Source organism: Pseudopipra pipra, chromosome 5 (assembly GCF_036250125.1).
Source record: "Pseudopipra pipra isolate bDixPip1 chromosome 5, bDixPip1.hap1, whole genome shotgun sequence".
NCBI lineage: Eukaryota > Metazoa > Chordata > Aves > Passeriformes > Pipridae > Pseudopipra > Pseudopipra pipra.
The window spans coordinates 27,767,706-27,789,250 of NC_087553.1; the positions used below are offsets into that span (position 1 = coordinate 27,767,706).

Here is a 21,545-nt window from a genome sequence, read left to right on the forward strand (position 1 = left end):
GTAGGATTTAGAGGTTTTTCAGTAAGGACAGAAAGTCGGAGATGGGGAAACTGAGAGGGACTCCTTGCTCCTTTAAGCATTTGTGAAACACAAATCAAATCCTGCTACCTCTGACTAAAAACTGATGCTATTTGACTATATTTGTTGCAAGTTCCCTCTAAAGTAAGAAAAATCAGGAACTAAGTTAAAAAGTTTAGAGTTTACACAGGTTGAGATTTGAGAGATCAAATTAATTTCAGAAGATTTCACATAAAGGTTTGCATGCCCAAATCTCTCCAAATTGGACATTTTTACCTCAGCTTTTGTTCACAGAACAATGAAAGGAGTGTTCTATGAGACAACCACAGACTGCAGCATCTAACTGCATATACTCACGTTATGAGTTCAATTACAGGATCCCAAAGAGGGCTGAAGTTAATATAAAGCATTCCCAGTAAATACCGAAGAGGCACCTAGAATGACAAGCAATACCATCTCGTTGAGATGTGAAAAACAGTAGTTAAAGACCAACCAACCTCTTCTAACCTTTCTTCCTCTCAAAGAGGAAACTTTGATTAAAAAAGTTCTCAGAAGTGCTACAAGTAATGAAGTCACACACATCATAATTCTTTCTCTCTTAGCTGCATGAGGAAATCCAGAGCCCATTTACTGTAAGCTGCACTGAGATGTAGTAAACATACCTAAATAACATGAATGTCGAAAAACCAGTTCAGCACAGATGATCTGGACTGTCTGTCTCCCTTCTCCAACTTCAGTGCTGCCATAGCAGCAATAGGGACCTCATAAAGAGGAACATTTGCCCTGAGGAGTATTCACTTCACTAGGCCTAAAAGCATGTCCTCTGGCTCCCTGCTGAACTACGTGCAGTAGGAATGACCTACAATCCTTCCTCACAGGAGCTACAGGTCAAAGTAAAAAAATTATACAGGTACAGCAACAGAGCCAGAATAATTAAAATAAACCAACCCTCACACCAAATCCATGAAGATGTAATTAATAAAGTTGTGATCATTCTAAAATCTAGAAGGTAGGGCCTTTAGCTCAGCAGCAGAGATTCAACAGTCACAGGCATACAAGATTTTCATGCTGAAGTAAGATCCATAAGTGAGGGTTGCCAATGGCCAGTGGGAGTTCAATCACACTGAGGGTATGGCAATGTCATGATCTTAAATTTGCTCACAACTCGCTTCTCCCTGGAATCATTTGCCTTCCTTTCCACGATATCAAACCCAGATGAATCTGACTGTGGGCCATTTATCTAGATACCACTGTTGTTCTACTAAACACTAAATACTCCTAAGGACAATGGGAGCTGTGATCTCTACTTACAGTAAGTTTTCTAAAACCTTATCTGGGAGCTAATTGATTTTTTGATGCACTCTTATTAAAAACTCTGCAATCCTTGCAATGGAATAAGAACATTTTCTCGGAATAAAGGAATGTGACAACTGCTTTTTGACAATAAATCCTTACCTCCTGCAAAGATCCACTTAGTATTGCAGGCTGCACTATGTCACACCTTAGTTTCCTCAAATGGAGAAGCTTCTCTCTGTAATCATTCACTGTTGCTGGCACAAGTTCTGCTTGGAGCAATATGGCAAATACTGGCTGAAATTCCCCTGCGCTGTCACCCTGAACAAACAAGTGACATGCATTTTGTTAGAGTACCTTTATCTTATTGAAAAGTATTTCAACAAAACTACACAGACTCCCAGCCATTATGGACCAAAGAACAAAGTCAAGGGACTTGCTCTGGTTTCCACCATTTAGGCATCAAAATGCACACCAGAAGGCAGTGGGACGAAGAGATAAAACTGGAATGTGAAAGCACAGAAGCAGAGGACAACTTCTACCAGATCCATGCTTTGTTTCTGCAAAGTGTAAAACAGTTCACACACAATATCAAACACAGATGCCTTTGAAATGTTAAATGACAAGTTCTGGCCCTACCTCAATCTGCCTAGAAGGCGGATTATCAAAATGGTTTAGAATTCGGACAGTCAACAGCCGAACCTATTCAAAGCAGAAATATATGTCAGAGGCATGCAGGCTATATACACAGACACATATACACCTACACAGAGGTTAATGTTTTGCATAGGAGACTGATTTCACTAGGTTCATCTTAGACCTGAGAAACAGATGAACTCCTGTAGTCTAGAAGGCAATCAGTAATGAATGCATTAGGCTTCTGCTCCAATTTACCTTTGGGGAAGAGGCAAGCCTTGGGGCTAAGAGTTAACTTCTGTTAACTCATGCCCCGTTGACACACTTCTAAGCAGACACTATGGAAGTAATGGCTTTACACAGTCTCATATTTCTCCTTTCAGACTTTATCATTAAATTAAGTTTACCTAAATTATGTTGTTAAAATACAAATTACTTTGCATGTGCTCAAAAAAGCAAATTACCTTGGAAACACCAGTGGAAATATTAGGATGCAACTTCTCAAACAAGTCCATTAGGTTCCCTTGGGAAAGGGGTTCCCGGCAGCCACACAGTGCCAGCCTCGTGTAATAGAGATCAGCCAAGAGCAATGCAGAGGGGTCTGAAGGGAAAGTGCTAAAACAATGGAGTATTTTATTAGCATCCAGAGAGCACTGCAACAACACTGATATTGGAAAATAGGGCAGTAGTGATAACAACATTAAAGGAAAATTCCACATGATTTCAGACTCTGCTTGCACCAGCAGGCCAGTGAAGTCAAGACTTCAACAGCACACTGGCTTGCAGCCGCAAAGCCCATGACAGCTCAAGAGGCATGAGATTCTTCCTTTGTGTTAATCAGGCTTGTCAAGCTAGGGCTTACAATGCTGGACACCCCCCCCCACACACACAGTTGCAGAAAACAAACCTCCACAGATCACACAAAGGCTTCTGCTACTGCCCAGATGCTCAGTCAGTGATCAACAGAAAAGAAATAATCCTCACTTAGGTAAGACACCAGGAATTCTGCCTGCTTACAGGGAAATCTCCTTCTGCTACCTTACATCCCTTGTTCCAAGCAGGTTTCATACTCCCAGCCCAAAGCTGGCAGAAAAGCATTAGACTGAAGTTTGCTGCCAATACTTCCTGTTTGATCTGGGCAAGCTGTTCCATCTCCATCATGCCTCAGACATGGGCACCAGAACTTCCTAACTGAGCAGGATGTTTTGAAGCTCAAGCCACCAAAGACTTGGAGATGCTCCCAGCCCAAGAGTGATGAGAGATGCTGGAGAGAGACTAATGATCTCCCTCAATCCCTCCAGCCACTTAGTTTTGTGTGCTAATTATAAGTAAAATAGAGTTAAAATAAATAAAATAGATTATACAAAACCTCATCCCACTGCAGAGCAAGAACACACGTGGATAGGTAAGGACATGATGGAATCCCAACACCAGCAGCAAACTGCAGAAGTTCAGGCCTTTGACACAGCTCAGAAAGTGCTGTTCCTGTCTCTTTTATCATTATAACACAGTTACTAGTAAAAGTAAAGTAAAACTAGAACCAACTTACCTGACACACTACTCTGCAGCTGTCTAAGAAAGCATCAGTTTGCAGAAGTGTCACTGAACAGGCACTACATCTACCTCGTTCTCCAAACAAACAGTGCCTACAAATTTGTTCCCTTACATAACCACAATACTGAAGCAATGCACCAGTGTAACAGAATGGGCAGCACACAAAGAAGCATTTAGCAAGCTCCTACATAAAGGCAAAGTCAATCCTGTGCCCTACTAAGGAAAATCATAAAGTACCACAGAACAGGCAGAGTTTACTTACGTCACCAGGCTCTTGACACGCTCCACGGGTAACAAATGGAGTACTTCAGCAGACTCCACCAAACTAAGAAGAGTACTTACAGCTTGGCAGGCCACAAACAGGCTTCCTGGAGCAGAAAGAGAACAAGAACAGCTTGTATATTTACTCAGCTGTCAATGACTTGTGCTTGGATGGTGCTTGCCCATCCTGAAATGACTGGACTCACAGAAATAAGGTAACATATGGATCCCAGAACTAGCATGTGTATTTTCTAACCATTATCGTAACATATAAAAGAAATGCTCCTTTGGCTATCAAAGTAAATGCCTCCTCCAGCAAGGCAGCATTGAAGGCTGTAAACAGCTCCCAGTTTGCAAGTTTCCATCACAGCCACACGGGCAGAAAGCAGAGATCTGGAGCTAAGCACTGTGGCAGGAGTCTCAGACAGCACAACGCGATAAAGAACCCTAGTTTGGGAGGAGGGTGAGGAAACCAAGCAAGTAAGTGTAAGATGGGAGAATAGGATGCATGAGTATAGGACTGAGTTGCACTTATTTTCTCTTCCCTTATGGGCAAACGAAGACATAGCAATGCGCTTCTTGCACACCCACGGAGCCTGTACAGAGCTGCTACTACTGCCACCAGAGATGAGACCCAAGAAAAGAAACTTTGGGTATTTCCTTTTTTAGGATAAACACACTGCCAATAAAATAATCACAACAGCATGCAAACCCTGTAAACATGATAGAAAAAAGGTCTAAATTGAGAAGGGCCATGTTTGACAAATACTAGAGAAGAAAAAGCAACAGAGCCGATTGGCAGACACATTTAGGAATATTAATAAAGGTATTATAAATGGAAAATGACAGACTCTAGAAAAGCTCTTCCAAACATAGGAACAATGACCATTGAAGCTGGGGCATTCCAAAACCTGTTTATATTTTGGCACAAGGCCAAATACTTCCTATTTCTCCGAGTAACAACTGCCCTGCCCTATGCAAGCTCAGTCAAAACTCCTTTTTTTTTTTTTAAATGGCTAGAGAGGGAAGACAATCAGTGACCACCCAAGCCTGGAGAAAAGATGCAGCATTTTAGAACTGCAGGTGTCATCTGGGTCAGAGCCTTACAAGAAGCAGTGCAAGTGCAGCAGCGAACCAACATGAGCTGGCTTTAGTGCCAAATAACTGCACGCAACACACCATTTCTCCTGTCCCGAGTGATCACCATAACAGAGAGAGCCCAAATTCGTGGACTAAATGGAGTCAGTGGAAATTTTGTGGACATTTTACAGAGGTGGTCCATAGACTAAGGGAATGATATAGGTGTGTTATATCAAAGAATGGGAAGGGGAGGGGTGGATAATGAGGTTGTATTGGATCGTGTGGTACCTGAGCATGACAAAAATGCTCAGTGTTATTAAATAACGGATGGAGAATGTGCTGGGTTTGGCTGGGATAGAGTTAATTTTCTTCATAGTAGCTAGTATGGGGCTCTGGCTTGGATTTGTGCTGAAAACAGTGTTGATAACACAGGGATGTTTTTGTTATTAGTGAGCAGCACTCACAAAGCATCAAGGCCTTTTCTGCTTCTCAGCCCACCCCACCAGTGAGGGGGCTAGGGGTGCACAGGATGTTGGGAGTGGACACATCCAGGACAGCTGACCCCAACCGACCAAAGGGATACTGAGCATCATGCTCACATATAAAGCTGGGGGAAGGACGTGGAGGATGTTTGGAATGACGGTCTTTGTCTTTCCAAGTCACTGTTAACGCATGATGGAGCCCTGCTTTCCTGGAGATGACTGAACACCTGCCTGCCCATGGGAAGTGGTGAATGAATTCCTTGTTTTGCTTTGCTTGTGTGTGTGGCTCTTGCTTTACCTACTAAACTGTCTTTACCTCAATCCACAAATTTTCGCACTTTTACTCTTCTCATTCTCTCCCCCATCCCACCAGGCAAGTATGAGCAGATGAGCAGCTGTGGGGGACTTAGATGCTAGCTGGGATTAAACCATGACAGTCCTTTTTGGCATCCAACACAGGGCTCAAAAAGTTTGAGATAACATATTTGGTTGGAATGTGCTAGACTGAATGTACAGTTGTTATTGCTGTTTAGCTATTGACTGACGGCTATTAACTGACACGTAATGTCCCAGACTTTGCACTATAGGTTTGAATTGGAGCTTACAAGTCAAGTCTCTTCTTCACTTGACTGCTTCATCCTGGATCTGGTTTAGATCGATTTCCAGCCTCTTTTTTTCCTCACTTTCTTCTTTTCCTTCCCAATTACCTTTGCCTTCCACTAAGCAGAACATCTATCACCCCATTACTATTATGAACAACAAACGCAGAGTTGTTTCCTGGAGGTTGTTTCCTCCCAAGCTTTGTTCCTTTGGTTTTACTCGAGCTGGCTAATAATTTTGGACACAATGCTACTGCTATTCATTTTCATGCTTTGTGTCATTAGAAAAACTGTTTTATATTATTTTATATATCAACAAAAAGCAAATAAACAGGAAGTAACCGTAACTGACCTTTGCAGAGGCTTCCTCTGTCAATGGCTGTGAAGAGAGAGTCTATAAAACTTGTCACACGAGGCAGAATGTTTTCTTTGTGCATTGGTCTGTCCAAAGTAAATGGGAAGAACTTTTATCTCTGTTACACTGACACCAACACACATATGAAAGCTTTTTTTCCACATCTAAATTACAGGTACTTGTACTAAATTACAGGTAGCTAACCCCAAGTTTGAAACCAGCAGCAAAACATTTTTGCTATTTCTGATTCACACTTTCAGTTGTAGCATTCATTGCAACTTCTTTCAAACTATTCCTTTAATAATTATTGATAAAAACCACTGTCAAGAGAGGACAGTGCTTAAAATAGAAACTGAAATGTATCAAGAACAAATCTAGACAGAGTACCCAACTTAGTGAGTAGGCAATCAATTCTGATATTCTATTCCTGTCTTTACCATTGACTCATGGTATTTCCACATAGCATTTTTTTGCCCTCTAATCCTGGTTTCCTTAATCTAGGGGTAGTAATTATTGTCCTTTTCTTAGTAAAGTGATTTCTTAAAGAAAGTGAACTAGACAGTACTACATAAATACATGACAACAGTACCTTAGAATATCCCTTACCTAATATGTGGCAGTACAACCAAGGCAACCCAAGACTGTGAAAGCTCAGTGATGTCTTCCTTCTCTGGTAAATGAATTAAAGACAGTACATAATCCAACACCGGTACTTCTGCCTTTTCTCCTTGTCTTTTACTTGTTTGTTGCCTTGTATTAGAGCTAAAAGCAAAACAAAACTTTTCAGTAATCCATCACTGCATACTAGAAATTGTTCCTTTTCCTCCTATGATATTCAAAATTAAGTTTGCTACTTCTAGCAAAAAGGACCTGGACAACCCAAGGGATTTTTCTTTTCAATGTCCTCTACAGCACAAAATAACATCTAGTTCTGCTGAAGAGCACAAAACATGGCCCGCAAGAAATATCAGGTCTTTATTTCAAGTTCAAATAATATTTCTAGAAGAAAAGACACTAGTTCTCAGTTGGACACCCTCACAACTAGGGTGCTAGGACTCTAGGAGCACCTGAGAGTCACCTCTATCATGACTGTTGTTAATAAACTACAATTACATTGATGCAGGTGGATGACAGAAAACAACCAGTGAAGTATAAGTTTTGGGACTTAAAAGGAACCACAAGCTGAGCCCAAATCAACAAGCCTATGTGCAGGCAAATAGGGCTGACACCATACTGGAACACATGAACAGTACTTCACACTCCACAAACAGCAATCTTTCCATTCCACCCAGTGCTTGCAAGATCACAGAAAGCTGTATAGGCTTCACCCTTCAAGAAATACAGAAGCTAATAAAAAGCCAACATCAAGAATCATTAGAGGCTTAAGAAACAAAATTTATGAGATAAACCTCAAGGAATTAGGATCTCAGACATTACTGATGAACAAAGCCTGCTATTTGTAATTGCATGCAAAGAGTAAGAAATATTCTGCTCTTTATGTTCCCTGCAGATAAGCAGCAAGGGATTTAAAGTGCAGTAAAGGAGGTTTAATTCATACACTGAGGACTAGAAAAAAACAACAACAAAAAAACCCCAAAAATAAATGAAAAAACACCTGTGTAGCCATTAAGTACTGGCACAGACTGCCAGAGGCAGCTTGGGAATCTCCAGAATTGGAGTATTTAATAACTATTTGGTCAGACATCTTTCAGGACCAGTTTAGGACATGGAAATTCCATCCTAGGTAGAAGATGGGGTATGCAACTCTCGAGATGTCTCCCAGCCCTAACTTCTACCACTGACATTGCAAGAGCTCAGAAAAAGTCCAGGTAGGACCAAGGTTCTCTCAGCTATGTACTCCATACCACTGAAAAAACAGAGAGATCAACAGACAAAGAACATATGGCAAGAAAATCAAATTTAATCATTTTGATTCAACCTTTTGTTCTCTAAACCCCAGTACCTTCACTCTTATTAAACAGAAGAAAAACCCACACAGAGTAGATTGCTTTTAGGAAAGATAAAATCTTACATAAAAGGCAATACAAGTCAAAAGTTTTGAATTCTCTGAGTCAGAACTACAAGAAAAATCACTATTGGTAGATTAGCAACAGTCATTCTGTGCTTCAGCATTTACCCCAAAGAGGCTCCAGGGGAAAGCAACCACTTCACTGCAACAAAGCCAACTTTGCAAATAGAAGCAGTCAAGCTGTGCCAGCACAGTGTTGTATCTGGATTAATTACATGTCCTTTAGTATCCAGCTGTGATCTATGGTAAGACTATAGTACTGCTGCTACAAAGCTCCTGGACAAGACATATGCCTACAGGGAAGAAAGATGGGGCACAGGCAGGAGGTTAGGAATGATGAGAACCTGAACTGCAGCACTCACTACAAAGATTACCTGCCTAAGGATGCAGCATGCATGTTAGTGTAACAAATTCCCATCATACATGTACCACAACATTCTTTTCATAATAGTGATATCCTTTCCAGAGCAGCACCTCTTCTCAAATAATCTCAAAAAGTAAAAGGGGATCCTACTGCCTCACTTGGTTTGGAAATCTGCCAGCAACACTGCTGTTCACACAACTCCAGCAAACACTGGAGGGCAACTTTTACATAGCTCTGCACTGCCTTTAGGCCTACAGCCATGCAGACACATCTAGTGTCTGCTAAACTTGAGAAGTCTCACCTGACAGATGATTCAGTGAAAATGAGAGGATACTTTTCAAATGCCATTGAACCGATGGTAGGAGGCTCTGCTTTCACCAAAATGAGTTTAGCCAGAATTGCCACAGCCTCATCCTTTGTAAAGGTATCTGTGCCAGAGAAGCAATGTTCAATGTATTCTAGAAAGCGTGGGAGAAAATGCTGAAGGGACAAAAAAAAAAAAAGGTCAAAAGTCAAGGACTGGCAAGTTTCTCTAACCATCAACAAACCCACAAAAAAAACCACGTGACACCAGCCACACAGAATCCAAATGCTCACAAGTGAGCCAGCAAAGCATCAAATTTATCAGTCCTGGTTCCCCTAGACACCAGCACACAGACATTCTCTTATCCCAGCAAGGACAGTAGTTTAACAAAAAAACTCAGTTTGCCCCAAATCGAGTCTCATTGGGACATTCCAGATACCCAACCTTGGCTTTCACCTCCCACTCCATTTAATTAATTTGATTCCTCATAGACCACCAGTTAGAGGCCCAACCTATCAGACATCTCTTACTCATTTCCAGTTAGCTTCTCCAGAACTGCTTCTCTTCCTCTCATCCATGCCCATCCTTTTAATTCTCAACAGAGGCTTATTTTTGTGAACAGATACCTATCACCTTCTCCATCTCCGAGAACCCTTACAAAACTTTAACACAATAGCATAAGTAGCCTCTTTTGTTCTTATCAGATCATGCCAGAAGTTTAAATAAACATCGTGTCAATACACAACAATCCTTCAGCATACAGGGCAGGTAAATATACTATGGATTCCCAGTTGTTCCCTTTGGCAACAAAAGTAAACATAATGCACAAATGCTTCCACCTACCCTCTCAAATTGCTTCACTGTGAACATCGCTTCAGAAAAGTCCAAAAGAAAGCGCCGTTCAAATCCACTTGCAAATACCTGCAAGATGCAAATGAAAGGTTGACAGGAAGAGATTCACAAGAGACATTTCATAGTCAACTCTCCATTATCCATGGGACTTTTTTTCCTGGTATATGTATCAATCATGCTTTGAACTCTGAGACTCCCAGCCTGGCTCTCTTGCTAGTTCTGGCACATAGAGCAATACCGTTTCCAGGTGACAATTCAGGTACAGGAATGCACAGTCCTTTTTAACAAACCCTGCTGACATAACCCTTTTTGACAAATGCTGTTGGATCCAACTGTCTCTGTGCAAAGACAGCTGAGCTATCTCTTTAATGTGATGTGGAAAATATAAGTTCAAAGTTCTAGGACAGCAGCACAGACACCAACTGTCAGGAAAATATATTTCAACTCAGCATTTTTTTTGTGTAGCAGGCTGCAGGAAGTTTACTACCTCATGGGCAGAGTCAACCGCTTTGCTTGTGAAGGATCCAAGATAGGAACAGTCCTTTGAGATACCCAGGATCAGTGCTCCTCAATGCCAAGATGTGCAACGTAACATACACATACAGATCTCTCTTTCCCAGATCCTTCAGAAGACAAGGACAGCTTTAAGCCTCCTCCAGTTTAAAAGAAGCTCACACAAATATTCTCAAATGTTTGAAGGACATCTCCAAAGCAAAACTGGCCTCCTGCCACAGGCAGAACTGACCTTACTTCAACACAAGTAAACACTGAAGACCGGATGAAATTTAATCTTTTTTAAACAATTGCAAAAGCTTTGCTTTGCCACTGTAAATTGCATGGCACTTTTCTTTCAAGTATTTTTTTTTTTTTTTTTTTACACATACACTTCAACTACGCTCCACACTGTTAATTGCAAAATCATAATGTACTGTAAAAGGAAAACTAAAGAATCGGACTCCATAGCAGCATCTCCTATTAATCTCTGTAACATTGCATTTGACAGGAATGTACACAGCTGATCCTGTCAATGCTTCAGGAGCAAAGGTAGCACTGAAATATGCTTACCCCTCTGCTTTCTAAATCAAAACTGCACTTGTAGGAACCCTGTTCACAAGGCTAAGCCATGGTCATTAAATGCTTATAAACTTAATGAAAAACGTACCTTTTTCAGTAAGTTTGACTGACTGGCCTGCTTTATTACCTTAGGCAAGACGTGTCCCTTCCCTGTTCTCCCTCCTTTCTCTACAGAGGCTGTAGGTATTTGAATCAGAACCTGGTTTTCATTGCAATGATGTCTGCCATGGTGGCATTGCTATACTGATGGCCTGTGCAAGACTGCCAAGGAGTCCCAAGACCTCACCAGACATTATTTAAGGCACTGGGCAGCTTCCCCCTTATCTGTGCAAAAGGCTAAAGGGAATCTCACAGTATATTTCCCAGCCTGAAATGGAATGTCCAGAAATCAGCCTGCTCTAGGGAACTTGAACTCTGGGATTTCTGGCATAAGCAGCAATCCTTGTTACCTTCTCAATAGCTTCCTTCGTTAAAGAATCAGGCAACGAAACATTCTCAGCCAGCAGGAATGTAGAAATGGTGTTCAGCAGCGTCTTGCAGCAAGATGATGAGAGATATGGTGTTTGTAACATCTTTACTAAAGCCTGAAATGAAAGAGAGAGAACTGATATTCATCCACAAAGATAATGACTAGCTGGTCTGAATGATCTGGACAGTCCCTGGAGCAGGAGGGCACAGTGATCTAAACTTCAGCCCACAGAAACAAATCCTAATAGTCCGGTTGAAGCTTGAATGCACTAAATCTATCCTAGTGGTGTCAAATTTATGTGAATCTGGCAGAACTGCTTTACCACTGATATGGGGGTCTAGGTCTCCACAGTGGCAGGAACAGGTCTTTAGAAACAGCAGCTCACTTTCCCCCTTGCTCATTTAAAGGAGGGCTACACTAGCATTGCAATAGAGAGGTAAAATCTCACAGGACTGGAGAGGTAGCAATACTCAAAATAAATATCTCCGTTCACTCAACTCAAATCCTAAGCCCAATGATGCACCAGAAATATGTACGGATGCTTCAGCTGACCACACCTCTTTTATATTCAACTCTGACACATCAAAGTGATGGTCTGACCTACCCGACAGACATCTTCAGGCAGTGAAATTTTGGATCCATTTGCATATTCCACAAGGATCAGATAAGCTTGCAGAATCCTTTCCATCTGCTCTGAAGCCACACAGAAGTTGGCCTTAGTTATTTTCCTCTGCAAGTCTAAGAGTGACTCCTGTTTAAATAAAATAGGAAAGTGAAATATTTCAGATAAATATCAGACTGTTTCACTTACTGGTACTTGAAGCACATTCTAAAGAATCAACATCTCAGCTGCCCAACAAACTTCTGTTGGCTCTCTGACACATGGTCAACAAATTGAACCTTGTAGGAATACTGTGTGATTTCCCTTATGTAAAAACACATCCTAGATTCCTTGGACAGAAAACACAAGTATCTCCTAAAGTGAGGGTCTCCAGAAAGGCCAACATTTGACATATAAAATAGGAAAAAGGAATAGAAATATTCAGCTCCAGACCCACAATGGTATGGAAACACCCAGCTTTCACTGGAATTATCAAAACTTAGGTCCTCTTACACTTTATGCATCATTATGCTAATGTGCATACTGAGAGGTTTCTCATATCATGTACATTATACAGTCAATGGAATTGCCTATTTCCTATTACCTATTGTCCCTTTCTGTCCAAAGGACATAAACTATCTTTGATCTTATAAACTTGAACCCATTGACAGCTATCACAGACTACATGAAAATTTCCCTCTGAGCAAGGTATCACCACACACCTACCAGTTCCCAGGGTAAAAAAAAACAAGCCTCATTAAAAATAAAATGTCACAAATTTCCAAGATTTCATCACAACTGCAGATGCTGAGTCAATGAGATCTCAGAGATACAAAACATCCAGCGGCGAACAAATCTGTAGCTAATGACAGTCAGGCAATAACCGCTATCCTACTGGCTGGGGTAGGAGGAACAGGATGGGATTTTACAGGAAACTGGTTAGTCACAGGGAGGAAGTTCCAAGAAGGAACAAATAGCACTATTTACCCCTGCCAGAAGGACTATCCTAAAACCCATGTGTACCATTTTCCTCAGTTTCCCATTTCACCCTTCTGAGGAGCACAGCTGACACAGACTATGTTGTCAGTTGCAAGAGGTTTTAATCCCCTTCAGCAAATCTCAATCCCAGATGTGAGAAAACTTTTAAATGTTGGTCAGGTAAGTAAAACACACCTGCCAGGCCCTTGCTGATTATTCTACATCACCCTGACTCAAGACAGAACAGCCCACAGCACTCAGCTGTGCTCCCTCAAACCACAGGCTGTAACCCTCAAGCAGCAACAGATTGAAAACACTCTGATTTTCAGTGCTTGGCTACAAGGTTCAAACTCGGATCTTCAGGTTCAGCCCAGGTCTTTGCTGTAAAAAGATCTGCAGGGCAAAAAGCTTCCCCTTACTGTCACAAAGTGGGTTTGAATGACCAATATACCTAGTTCAGAAATATTAAACGTGCACTAGCATTCCCAACCCAGCAAGGGCTCTGTGATGTGTGCCAAGGCAGATCCTACAAACCACCCTTGCCCAGCCATGGGACTGAGCTCCAAGTCTCACACACAGTAGTTCCTTTCTCACTCACAAAACAGCCAGCAGGGTCACTGGAATTTAGAAAAGAAGGGTGGGATTTTTCCCATGCACATGACACTGTATTTAATGTTTCCAAAGCAAAACCAAAAACAGTTCTGGTCCCATAAAACACAAACACTCTCTTGGTAAGCACATTTTTCTGCCAGTCACTCATGAATAAAAAAATAATAAGAAAAATAATCAATGTACCTCCAGGCATTTGAAGACAATGTTAAAATGTTCCTTATGGATATGCACTACAGTTGATCTGATCATCTGCTCGAAGGCTTCTCCAACAGCTACCCATGGTAGTTCAATTTCTTCTTCTGTAACAGGCCCCAGTTTCAACAGAATTAACTTCACAGCCTGCACAGGAAAGAAGCACATCATGTCCTTATACTTAGGAAATAAATCTAGCAATCCTAAAATTCATTAGTGCAATATATTGCTAAAATATTCCAGGGATCTCAATTCTTTCTAGAAGGAGTACAGAGAAAAAAAAGGCTACCACTTAAAATCTGAAATATCAGCAAGCAGTACAATTTTAACACATAGGAATATAGCATAGGAATTATTAAAACCAACTTTCCTATCTCAAAAAATATTCTTACAAGGCTTTCAGATCCTACCAAGTAAAGAACAACAAGGATTCACTGAGGTGAACAAGATAAATACTCAATGGTTTCAGTGAGCACTGCCTAAGGCTCCATTACAGCAACAGTTAAACCAGCAATCTTGTCTTGTCTTTACCGTCTCTGCACAGGAGTGGAACATGTTTCGAACACCCTTGCACATCTCAAAAAGCAGCTGTCCTACACCTTCCACCTTTTCGGGGTGCTCTCCCAGGTCACGGAGCATTAAATTGAAGAGTGCATTTTTATCAGAAACCTACAAAACACAAGGAGAAAAAAAGTTATCTTCTATTCAGAGCTACCAGATGGATAGAGGCAATTAAATGACTCCACAGTACCATGTTATTCTCCTAGTCCTGCCTTCCCACAACAGCTCGAACTCATTATTTTCTAAAGAAAAACCAACAACTGCCGCTCCCTTTCCTTACTCCATGAAAGGCTGCTGCGTGATCTTGATTGATTTGCCTGGGAACATTACATACTGTGATATTCAGGAGCGCAAAAAGGTTTTCACAACCATTTCAGTTCTACAAAGGCCTTAAAGCATTTGTGGAAAAGCCAGTGAACAAATGTACATTTACAAATTAAAGTCTCCCTTTTAGAAGACCACCTTACTATTTCTAGTCATTTTAGATAAACCAACCACAGACACTTAGTTTAACAGCTCTTGAAACAGAGAGTGCTAAGGCTTCTATTTGCCACTTCTGATATGGAGTGCATTACATTCACAGCAAAATACTCACTAAAAATGACAACCTAGGACATGCTGCATGGCAGTTCAGGCCTTGCTAACCATTCTTTGGAGAAAACCTTGTATTACAAAATCCAATTATTACAAAAAACTAATATTACAAAATCCCGAAGCCACCATAGAATGGAGATAGCGTCAAAGTACAAACACCTTACTTACCTTTCTCATCAGAAAGACAAAACTTTCAGCAGCAAAGTTTCTGATGTGGAGTTTGTGGTGAGCCAGTAGAGTGCTGTACAGGCTACAAAGACACAAAATAATCCACTGGCAATTAAAAAATTATTTTCAGTTTACATTAGCACTTTTTATAAACACTACGAACCCGTCCTCCTAGAGAGGGCAAATACCCTCCTCATCCAGATTCCTTCCCACTCTCTCTGGATAAAGAACAGGAGTTTTGTAAAGAAGATGAAATGACTGCCAGGCAAATCAGCTGCAATCAGAAATATCTCTAAAATATCTGGATTCACACAGATTCAACTGCAGCATCAAGATTTTCAAAATACATGTTTAGCCATATTTGTATTTCAGTTGAGCCAAAAGGCTCTCCTGTGCACTTAAAAGTTCTGAAAGATTGAATTTGCAGGGGTGATAAATATTTGCAGTTTGCTGGTACGTATCAGTAACTGTTGTAGGTGGCCCATCATGTGTTCAGTGCAGAGGGAGTGGTGCCTCAGACTCACAAGTCAAGCAGATAAGCAGGTGTTTTTCTCAATATTCTCAACAGCTTTTACTGGGTTGGGGAGGAAATCTGTAACATCTTTTTTGCTCCATCTGTTCCAAACTGAAATTAGGAGGAAGCAACATGGCCCCACTGTTTATGACAAAACATGCAATATAAGACCGAACAAGCAGTCATACTACATCAGGTCACAGGCCTATCCAGCTCAGTACTCACTCACTCTACAGCAGCAGCCAGAAGGAGATGCCCAGAAAAGGTTTAAAAACACAGCAAACACAAACAAAATCAGCCTTCAACTGCCTGCAGCTAAGGAACTCTCCAAGCCCAGAAGTGACTCCTATGCATTTGGTAACTCCCTCCAGCTTGGCCAGTTTCTCTCTGAGAAAAGCTGGGAAAGTGTGCTAATAAGTATACTGAAGCATTAAGCACACCTATTTGTGTGGCATTTACCTTTCTACAGCGTCTAAGAACTGCTGATCAAGACAGACATTGAACATGGTTTTTACCTGTATATGTTATGTATGTCCTTCACCATCAATCTCCACAAGTATTTGTAGAGATAGGAAAGAGAGGTAAAAGCCCATTCCAGCAGCTCTGTGTCCTGTGTATCCAGTAACTTGGTGATGGCCAGGAAAAAGTCACGGAAGTGAGGATAGAAGTCAGCCTGAAGATCTCGAGCCAGCTGCACCACTAGACTGTGTTTTAGAAAATACACCAATGTTAGTGCATTTCAAAAACAAACCAATAAAAACCTAGTCCAACATTGCATAATTCAGCACAGTCTCTTTGGAAAGAAAGAGAGCATCATTTTTACTTCTCACTTTTTAAAAGATATCACCTATTAGGCAGCTGTGGACGGCAAGAGTCTTAAGATTTTCAAAAAATCAAGCAGACAGCAGTAAACAAGAGATCATAAATTATTAACATCAAACACAGCACATTAATATTCTGTCTGACACTCAGTAAGCACCCCCACTAATTTATTTGCCTTGTATTAGCTGTATTTTTTTGACTTAGAACCATAAAGCTCTACCAGGGAAATATAATCACCTTGGGCATCTCATTGCTATATTTTCCTCTGTTACAATAAAGAAAAAGAACACTTAAAAGAGAATTTAGGATCACTTGTAATAACATGAAGGATTCTGACTGTTTTTTGTGACCACAATACTTACTTTAACAGGGGTTGGTAAGCAAGACTGCCTTCGACTTCCAAATGTGTCTTCAAACTCTGCACAATGGCACTCTGGTAATAGACCAGCTGGTGGAAGGACTGGCATTTGTTGGCCACTTCATTGTAGAATTGCACTGTTCAAAGCACAAAACAGAAACCCTGAAAGCTCATCCAGTTCCTGGTAAACATGTACAGTGTTAAAGAATGATAGTGCTCCAGACACCAGCCCAAAAAACAGTCAATAATCTCCCATTGGGCTCTGGATGATGAAGAAACATGTTTTAACAATTTAAGGAAAGCAGGAAACGTGAACAAAAATGACATACCAAAATGCTGAGTGAGGTTCAGCTCCTTCCATTTCCGTAGTCCTTCGAAAAAGTAGGTTTCAACCTCCTGTCAAAACAAACATGAAGAATAGCTACCAACTCTAATGAATGTATCCTGCAAAAATGAGAGGTTCAAATGAAGACAACATTTTAAGACTATTCCAAGAAATCTTGATGACTTCATTTCAACAGGTGTTATGGAATTTCCCTGAAAATAAGCCTCTCTTTCTGTATTCAAAACACATTTAAAAATACTTTCTGATGACAGGACTTGTTTATACAATTGGTTTTAATATCTCTGTTGATTGGCCTTGATAATCTAAGATGCTCAGTCACAATCCACCCAGTACAATGCTTTGGGATTTCTTTTGGCATGCCCACAGGTATTGAGTGGGAAGTTCAGATGAACAATCCAGCAGATGAGGAGGTAATAACCCACCAAGCACTATAATCACAATGATGATCTATATAACACATATAAATGACCCTTATGATCCATAAAGACACATGCTCATGCTTTATACACATGCTGCCAGTATTGTGTCATTCTGTTCGCCCAAGTAAAAAGGGATAGGACACGAGGAAATGGCTTAAAATTGTGCTAGAATCATAGAATATAGTGAGTTGGAAGGGATCCATCAGGATCACAGAGTCCAAGCCTTAGCTCTACACAGGACACTCCAAGGATTATACCATGTGCCTGAAAGCATTGTCCAAACACTTCTTGAACTCTGTCAGGCTTGGTGCTGTGATCACTTCCCTGGGGAGCCTCAAACACCTTTGGGGTGAAAGGAGATTTATACTGGATATTAGGAAAAATTTCTTCACTGAACATTGAACTGGGCTGCTTGGAGAAGTGGTTGAGTCACCATTCCTGGAAATATTTAAAAGATATGTGACGTGGCACTCAGGGACATGGTTTACAGGCAAATTTGGCACTGTTAGGTTAATGGTTGGACTCAATGATCTTCGAGGTCTTTTCCAACTTATGGTTTTCAAACTTATGATTCTATTGCAACTACTCAGCACCTGCAACTTTTTGCAGGTCAGGACCTAGGACTGCTGAGTGACATCTTTCATGTTCAGCAACACCCAAAGGCCCGCCAGCCACACGGAAGCCATCAGGGTGGTACTGTCAAAGGGCCTCTATGGCAATACCGAAAAGCAGGTAAAAAAGTAAAAGGGAACAAAGCACGAAATGAGGCTCCAGGAAAGGCAACTCTCGCAGAAGCTTCTTTCCAATTTCCTCCTGGCTAAATTTGTTAAGTGACTCTTTCATGGAGTGTATCTACTTGCGATGTGATTTCAGAAAATTACTGCAATTGCTGCTCTTACCTCAGCATAACTTCCAGTTCTGTCAATACGATGAATAATATCAATGTTAATATTGCTTAAGCGCTCCGAAAAGGTAAGAAACTGTAAAACAAAAAGACATATATGTGTCTTGCTCACTTCTGAGACCAGTCCTTCTAAATCCCTCCTAATAGCACACCTGATAGCACGCACACTTCAAACAGAAACCCCACTTCTAAAGACAGACTATCAGATAATACCGTCAATATCAGTATTACCTTAAGATTAAGGCAAAACATGCTTAAAACGCCCAAGAGCAGGACTGACCCTCTCCTCCCATGCCCTGCAAAACCGAGGCTCACAGACCACGCGTCTGCCCAACACAGTGAAAAAGATGCAGAGAAATCTACCCGGATTTCAATAAACTGCCCAGGTCTCAGCCTTCCTGAAACAACGCCTTGATTAATAAACTCATTGCATATTATTTTTTTATTAAATTATGTCACTTTTCTACATTTGGGCCGTGGTGCGCCAGCTGCCTGACAGGGACGGTGACTCGGCTGATGGAGGTGCCGGGCGAGGGGCAGAAGCCGCACTCCGGCCCGGCTGTCGCAGCCGGACCCTCACAGCGTTGGCCTCGGGGAGGGGTGACCCGACTCGGCGGCTCCACGCCGCCCGCCCTCACGCCTCCAGCCCCGGCATCGCTTCGGCAGCCGGGCACAACTGAACTAACGCCGACGGCTGAAACCCAAGGTCCCGTCCCTTCCCCCGGCCACCAGCCGGGTCCGGGCGGGCGCTCACCCGGTGCGTGTTCCCCGACTTGTGGGCTGAGGGCTTGCTCTTCATGGCGGCGGTGGCGGGCGGGCCCCGGCGCGGAGCGGCACAGCCCCACACACCGACGGCCGCACGTGCGGACCTACGCGCAGGGCGCCGCCATTCCCGCCGCGGGCTGCCGGGAGCGGGGGCGGGCCCGCCGGCGGAAGGGGCGGGCGGCGGATGCAGAGAGAGTGCCCGAGCACCTAGGGCAGGGTGTGGAGGGGTGTCTGTCTCCGTCTTACCTTGGCGGTGAGCGGCGGTGCCTCGAGGACTTTGGGCAGAGCAGCTGCGTTCCTGTGTGGGGCGGAGGGCTGTGGCACCCCGGTACCGAGCGAGCCCCGGCCGTGCCCGAAGAGGACAGATCGGCGCGTGGTGAAAGCGTTCTGTGGGAGGGCGCAGCCCTGAGCACAGCGTCCATGGCTCAGCACGAAACGGCCTCTGCTCAGCTCCCTGGTCTCAGTGCAGACTTTTGTCCGGATCCCCAAAATAATAATAATAAAAAAAGCTCATTGCAGACAAAGTACATGCAAATCAAACCCTTGCAGAGGAGCCGATGATTATGGATTGGTCATCACTCGCTGCCTGTGAGAGCTTCTGCCTGCGGCTGAAGTTGTGGAAGGTGAAGAATGTGTATTGGTGAGGTGGGAGATGAACTAAACGTCAGAAGAAGCTTTGGTTTGGGCAGGTGAAGTACAAACAGCTCAGAACCACTTCAAGTTAAAGCTTACACAGCTTAGGAATTTATCCTGCCCTAGGCTGCCTGCTCTGCCTGTTACAGGCAGCTCAAGGCCATTTTCAGAAACCAGGCGTGCAGGTTATTCAGACAAAAAGACACAGGGCTGGATTTGAGCACAGCTGAAGTTCACTATTAGGAGCACGTAGGGATCCCCAACTTTGAGCAGACCCACCGGGTTAAACACTGCCAGGTGCATCCAGCTGCCCACAGACAGGCAATTAGCCATTAACATGATAGCCATCTGGACAGGCAGGGGAACGTGCTTGCTTTAGCACCTGTGACTTCTGGCATTTGCACCTAAGTGAGAAGAGAATGCCTAATTTAGACACTGGAGTTTGAAAAGGTTGGCTTAAGTGATCTCAAGCCCAAATATCTCCATGACAAAGTGCACCTAAAAGCATGTGGAGAGGTCTAGATCCATAAAAGAGCTCAGGTACCATAATACAACTGTTTAAGAGTACAAATAACCCTCCAGAAGTGGTTAGTAATTTCACCTAGTATGTCTCCTACGTATTGTGTACTTGTGGAAAACAGTCCACAAGATCTGTTATGAATAGCATCTTGCAGAGGTGCTGTAGAACTTCCCAGGGTGCACACACTACAAAATCATCCAAGGGAATAAGCAAAATCTAACATTCATGCAAATTAACAGGGAGAAGTGCTCTGCTTGTTGCAGAAGAGTCATCATCAGCAAAAATAAAAGACATTAGAAGAAGTTTTTAGAAGGCTACAAACGCTTCTTTGTGTTTGTAAACTGGCAACTTCTCAGTAGACCTGCAGCTGCTGATGTTCATGAGAGTTTCTGGATGCAAGAAGTACTCACGGACTGCATTTCAGCCAGCATTCCTTACTGCACTTGGAGATACATCTGAGTGAGCCTCAGTATCAATACCAGTATGGCCATGACAGTAGGTCTGGCACCTCAGCTGGTTATGTTCAGTGACCCAGAAGGTCCCTTCCCCACTTCTGTATGAGCTGCAGCTATGTTAACAGTATCCTTACTACATACACTCCTCTCTGACTGCAATGCCTCAAGCCTCAGGCCTTATTCTTGTACTTTTCCTGGAAGATAAGTGGTTCTCCCATCTCTGAGCAGGCCTCAGCTCCAACACCCTGTGATTATCTGATGGCCCCTGTCAGCAATTCTCCTTCAGAAATCCATGCTAAAGGCATTAAAAATTAAAAGCAGTTGGCCTTAAAGCAGATGGCCTTCTGAAGAGCAATGGCTTATTGGTAGTGATAACTGTAGAGGCACGTAGAGGAAACCATTGTAAAACAGCACATGCATGTCTATCTTCACACATTCACTGTAGGCAACAGCCACCTGACTGTAATCCATCAGCATTTCTGAGACAGGTCTAAGATCCCTATGTCTCCTCCATTCCTGGGCTTTTTAGTCCTCCTGTCCAAAATCTATTTGCTGGACTCAGCAAGAACCAGAGACACTCGGTGTAGAAGCAAAGCAGGCTTGTCCTATGGAAATGTGACGGCTTAGACTAATAATAGTAATTTGGGTAAAATACTTCAATATTTAACCCAAGATGGTCTCACAGGGCAGAATTCATCTCAAATAACCTACCTGTTTAGAATGCACGCCTGCC

General features: G+C 42.4%; 1 protein-coding gene across 1 annotated transcript in view; it reads right to left on the reverse strand.

Moving 5' to 3' along the window:
• The window catches only part of UTP20 (UTP20 small subunit processome component), a 62,203-nt gene extending 42,855 nt beyond the window's left edge, over nt 1-19,348 (reverse strand). The window contains exons 1-19 of the mRNA XM_064655323.1: nt 19,194-19,348; nt 18,435-18,515; nt 17,100-17,166; nt 16,775-16,907; nt 16,106-16,294; nt 15,077-15,158; nt 14,285-14,422; nt 13,745-13,900; nt 11,975-12,121; nt 11,351-11,485; nt 9,819-9,896; nt 8,973-9,151; nt 6,885-7,040; nt 6,276-6,364; nt 3,764-3,869; nt 2,412-2,562; nt 1,951-2,013; nt 1,474-1,632; nt 376-452 (exon numbers count right to left, since the gene is read on the reverse strand). Coding sequence (XP_064511393.1) covers nt 376-452; nt 1,474-1,632; nt 1,951-2,013; nt 2,412-2,562; nt 3,764-3,869; nt 6,276-6,364; nt 6,885-7,040; nt 8,973-9,151; nt 9,819-9,896; nt 11,351-11,485; nt 11,975-12,121; nt 13,745-13,900; nt 14,285-14,422; nt 15,077-15,158; nt 16,106-16,294; nt 16,775-16,907; nt 17,100-17,166; nt 18,435-18,515; nt 19,194-19,238 — 2,231 coding nt within the window. The 5' untranslated portion in view covers nt 19,239-19,348. The remainder of the gene's footprint in view (nt 1-375; nt 453-1,473; nt 1,633-1,950; nt 2,014-2,411; nt 2,563-3,763; nt 3,870-6,275; nt 6,365-6,884; nt 7,041-8,972; nt 9,152-9,818; nt 9,897-11,350; nt 11,486-11,974; nt 12,122-13,744; nt 13,901-14,284; nt 14,423-15,076; nt 15,159-16,105; nt 16,295-16,774; nt 16,908-17,099; nt 17,167-18,434; nt 18,516-19,193) is intronic.
• Nucleotides 19,349-21,545: the final 2,197 nt, after the last annotated feature.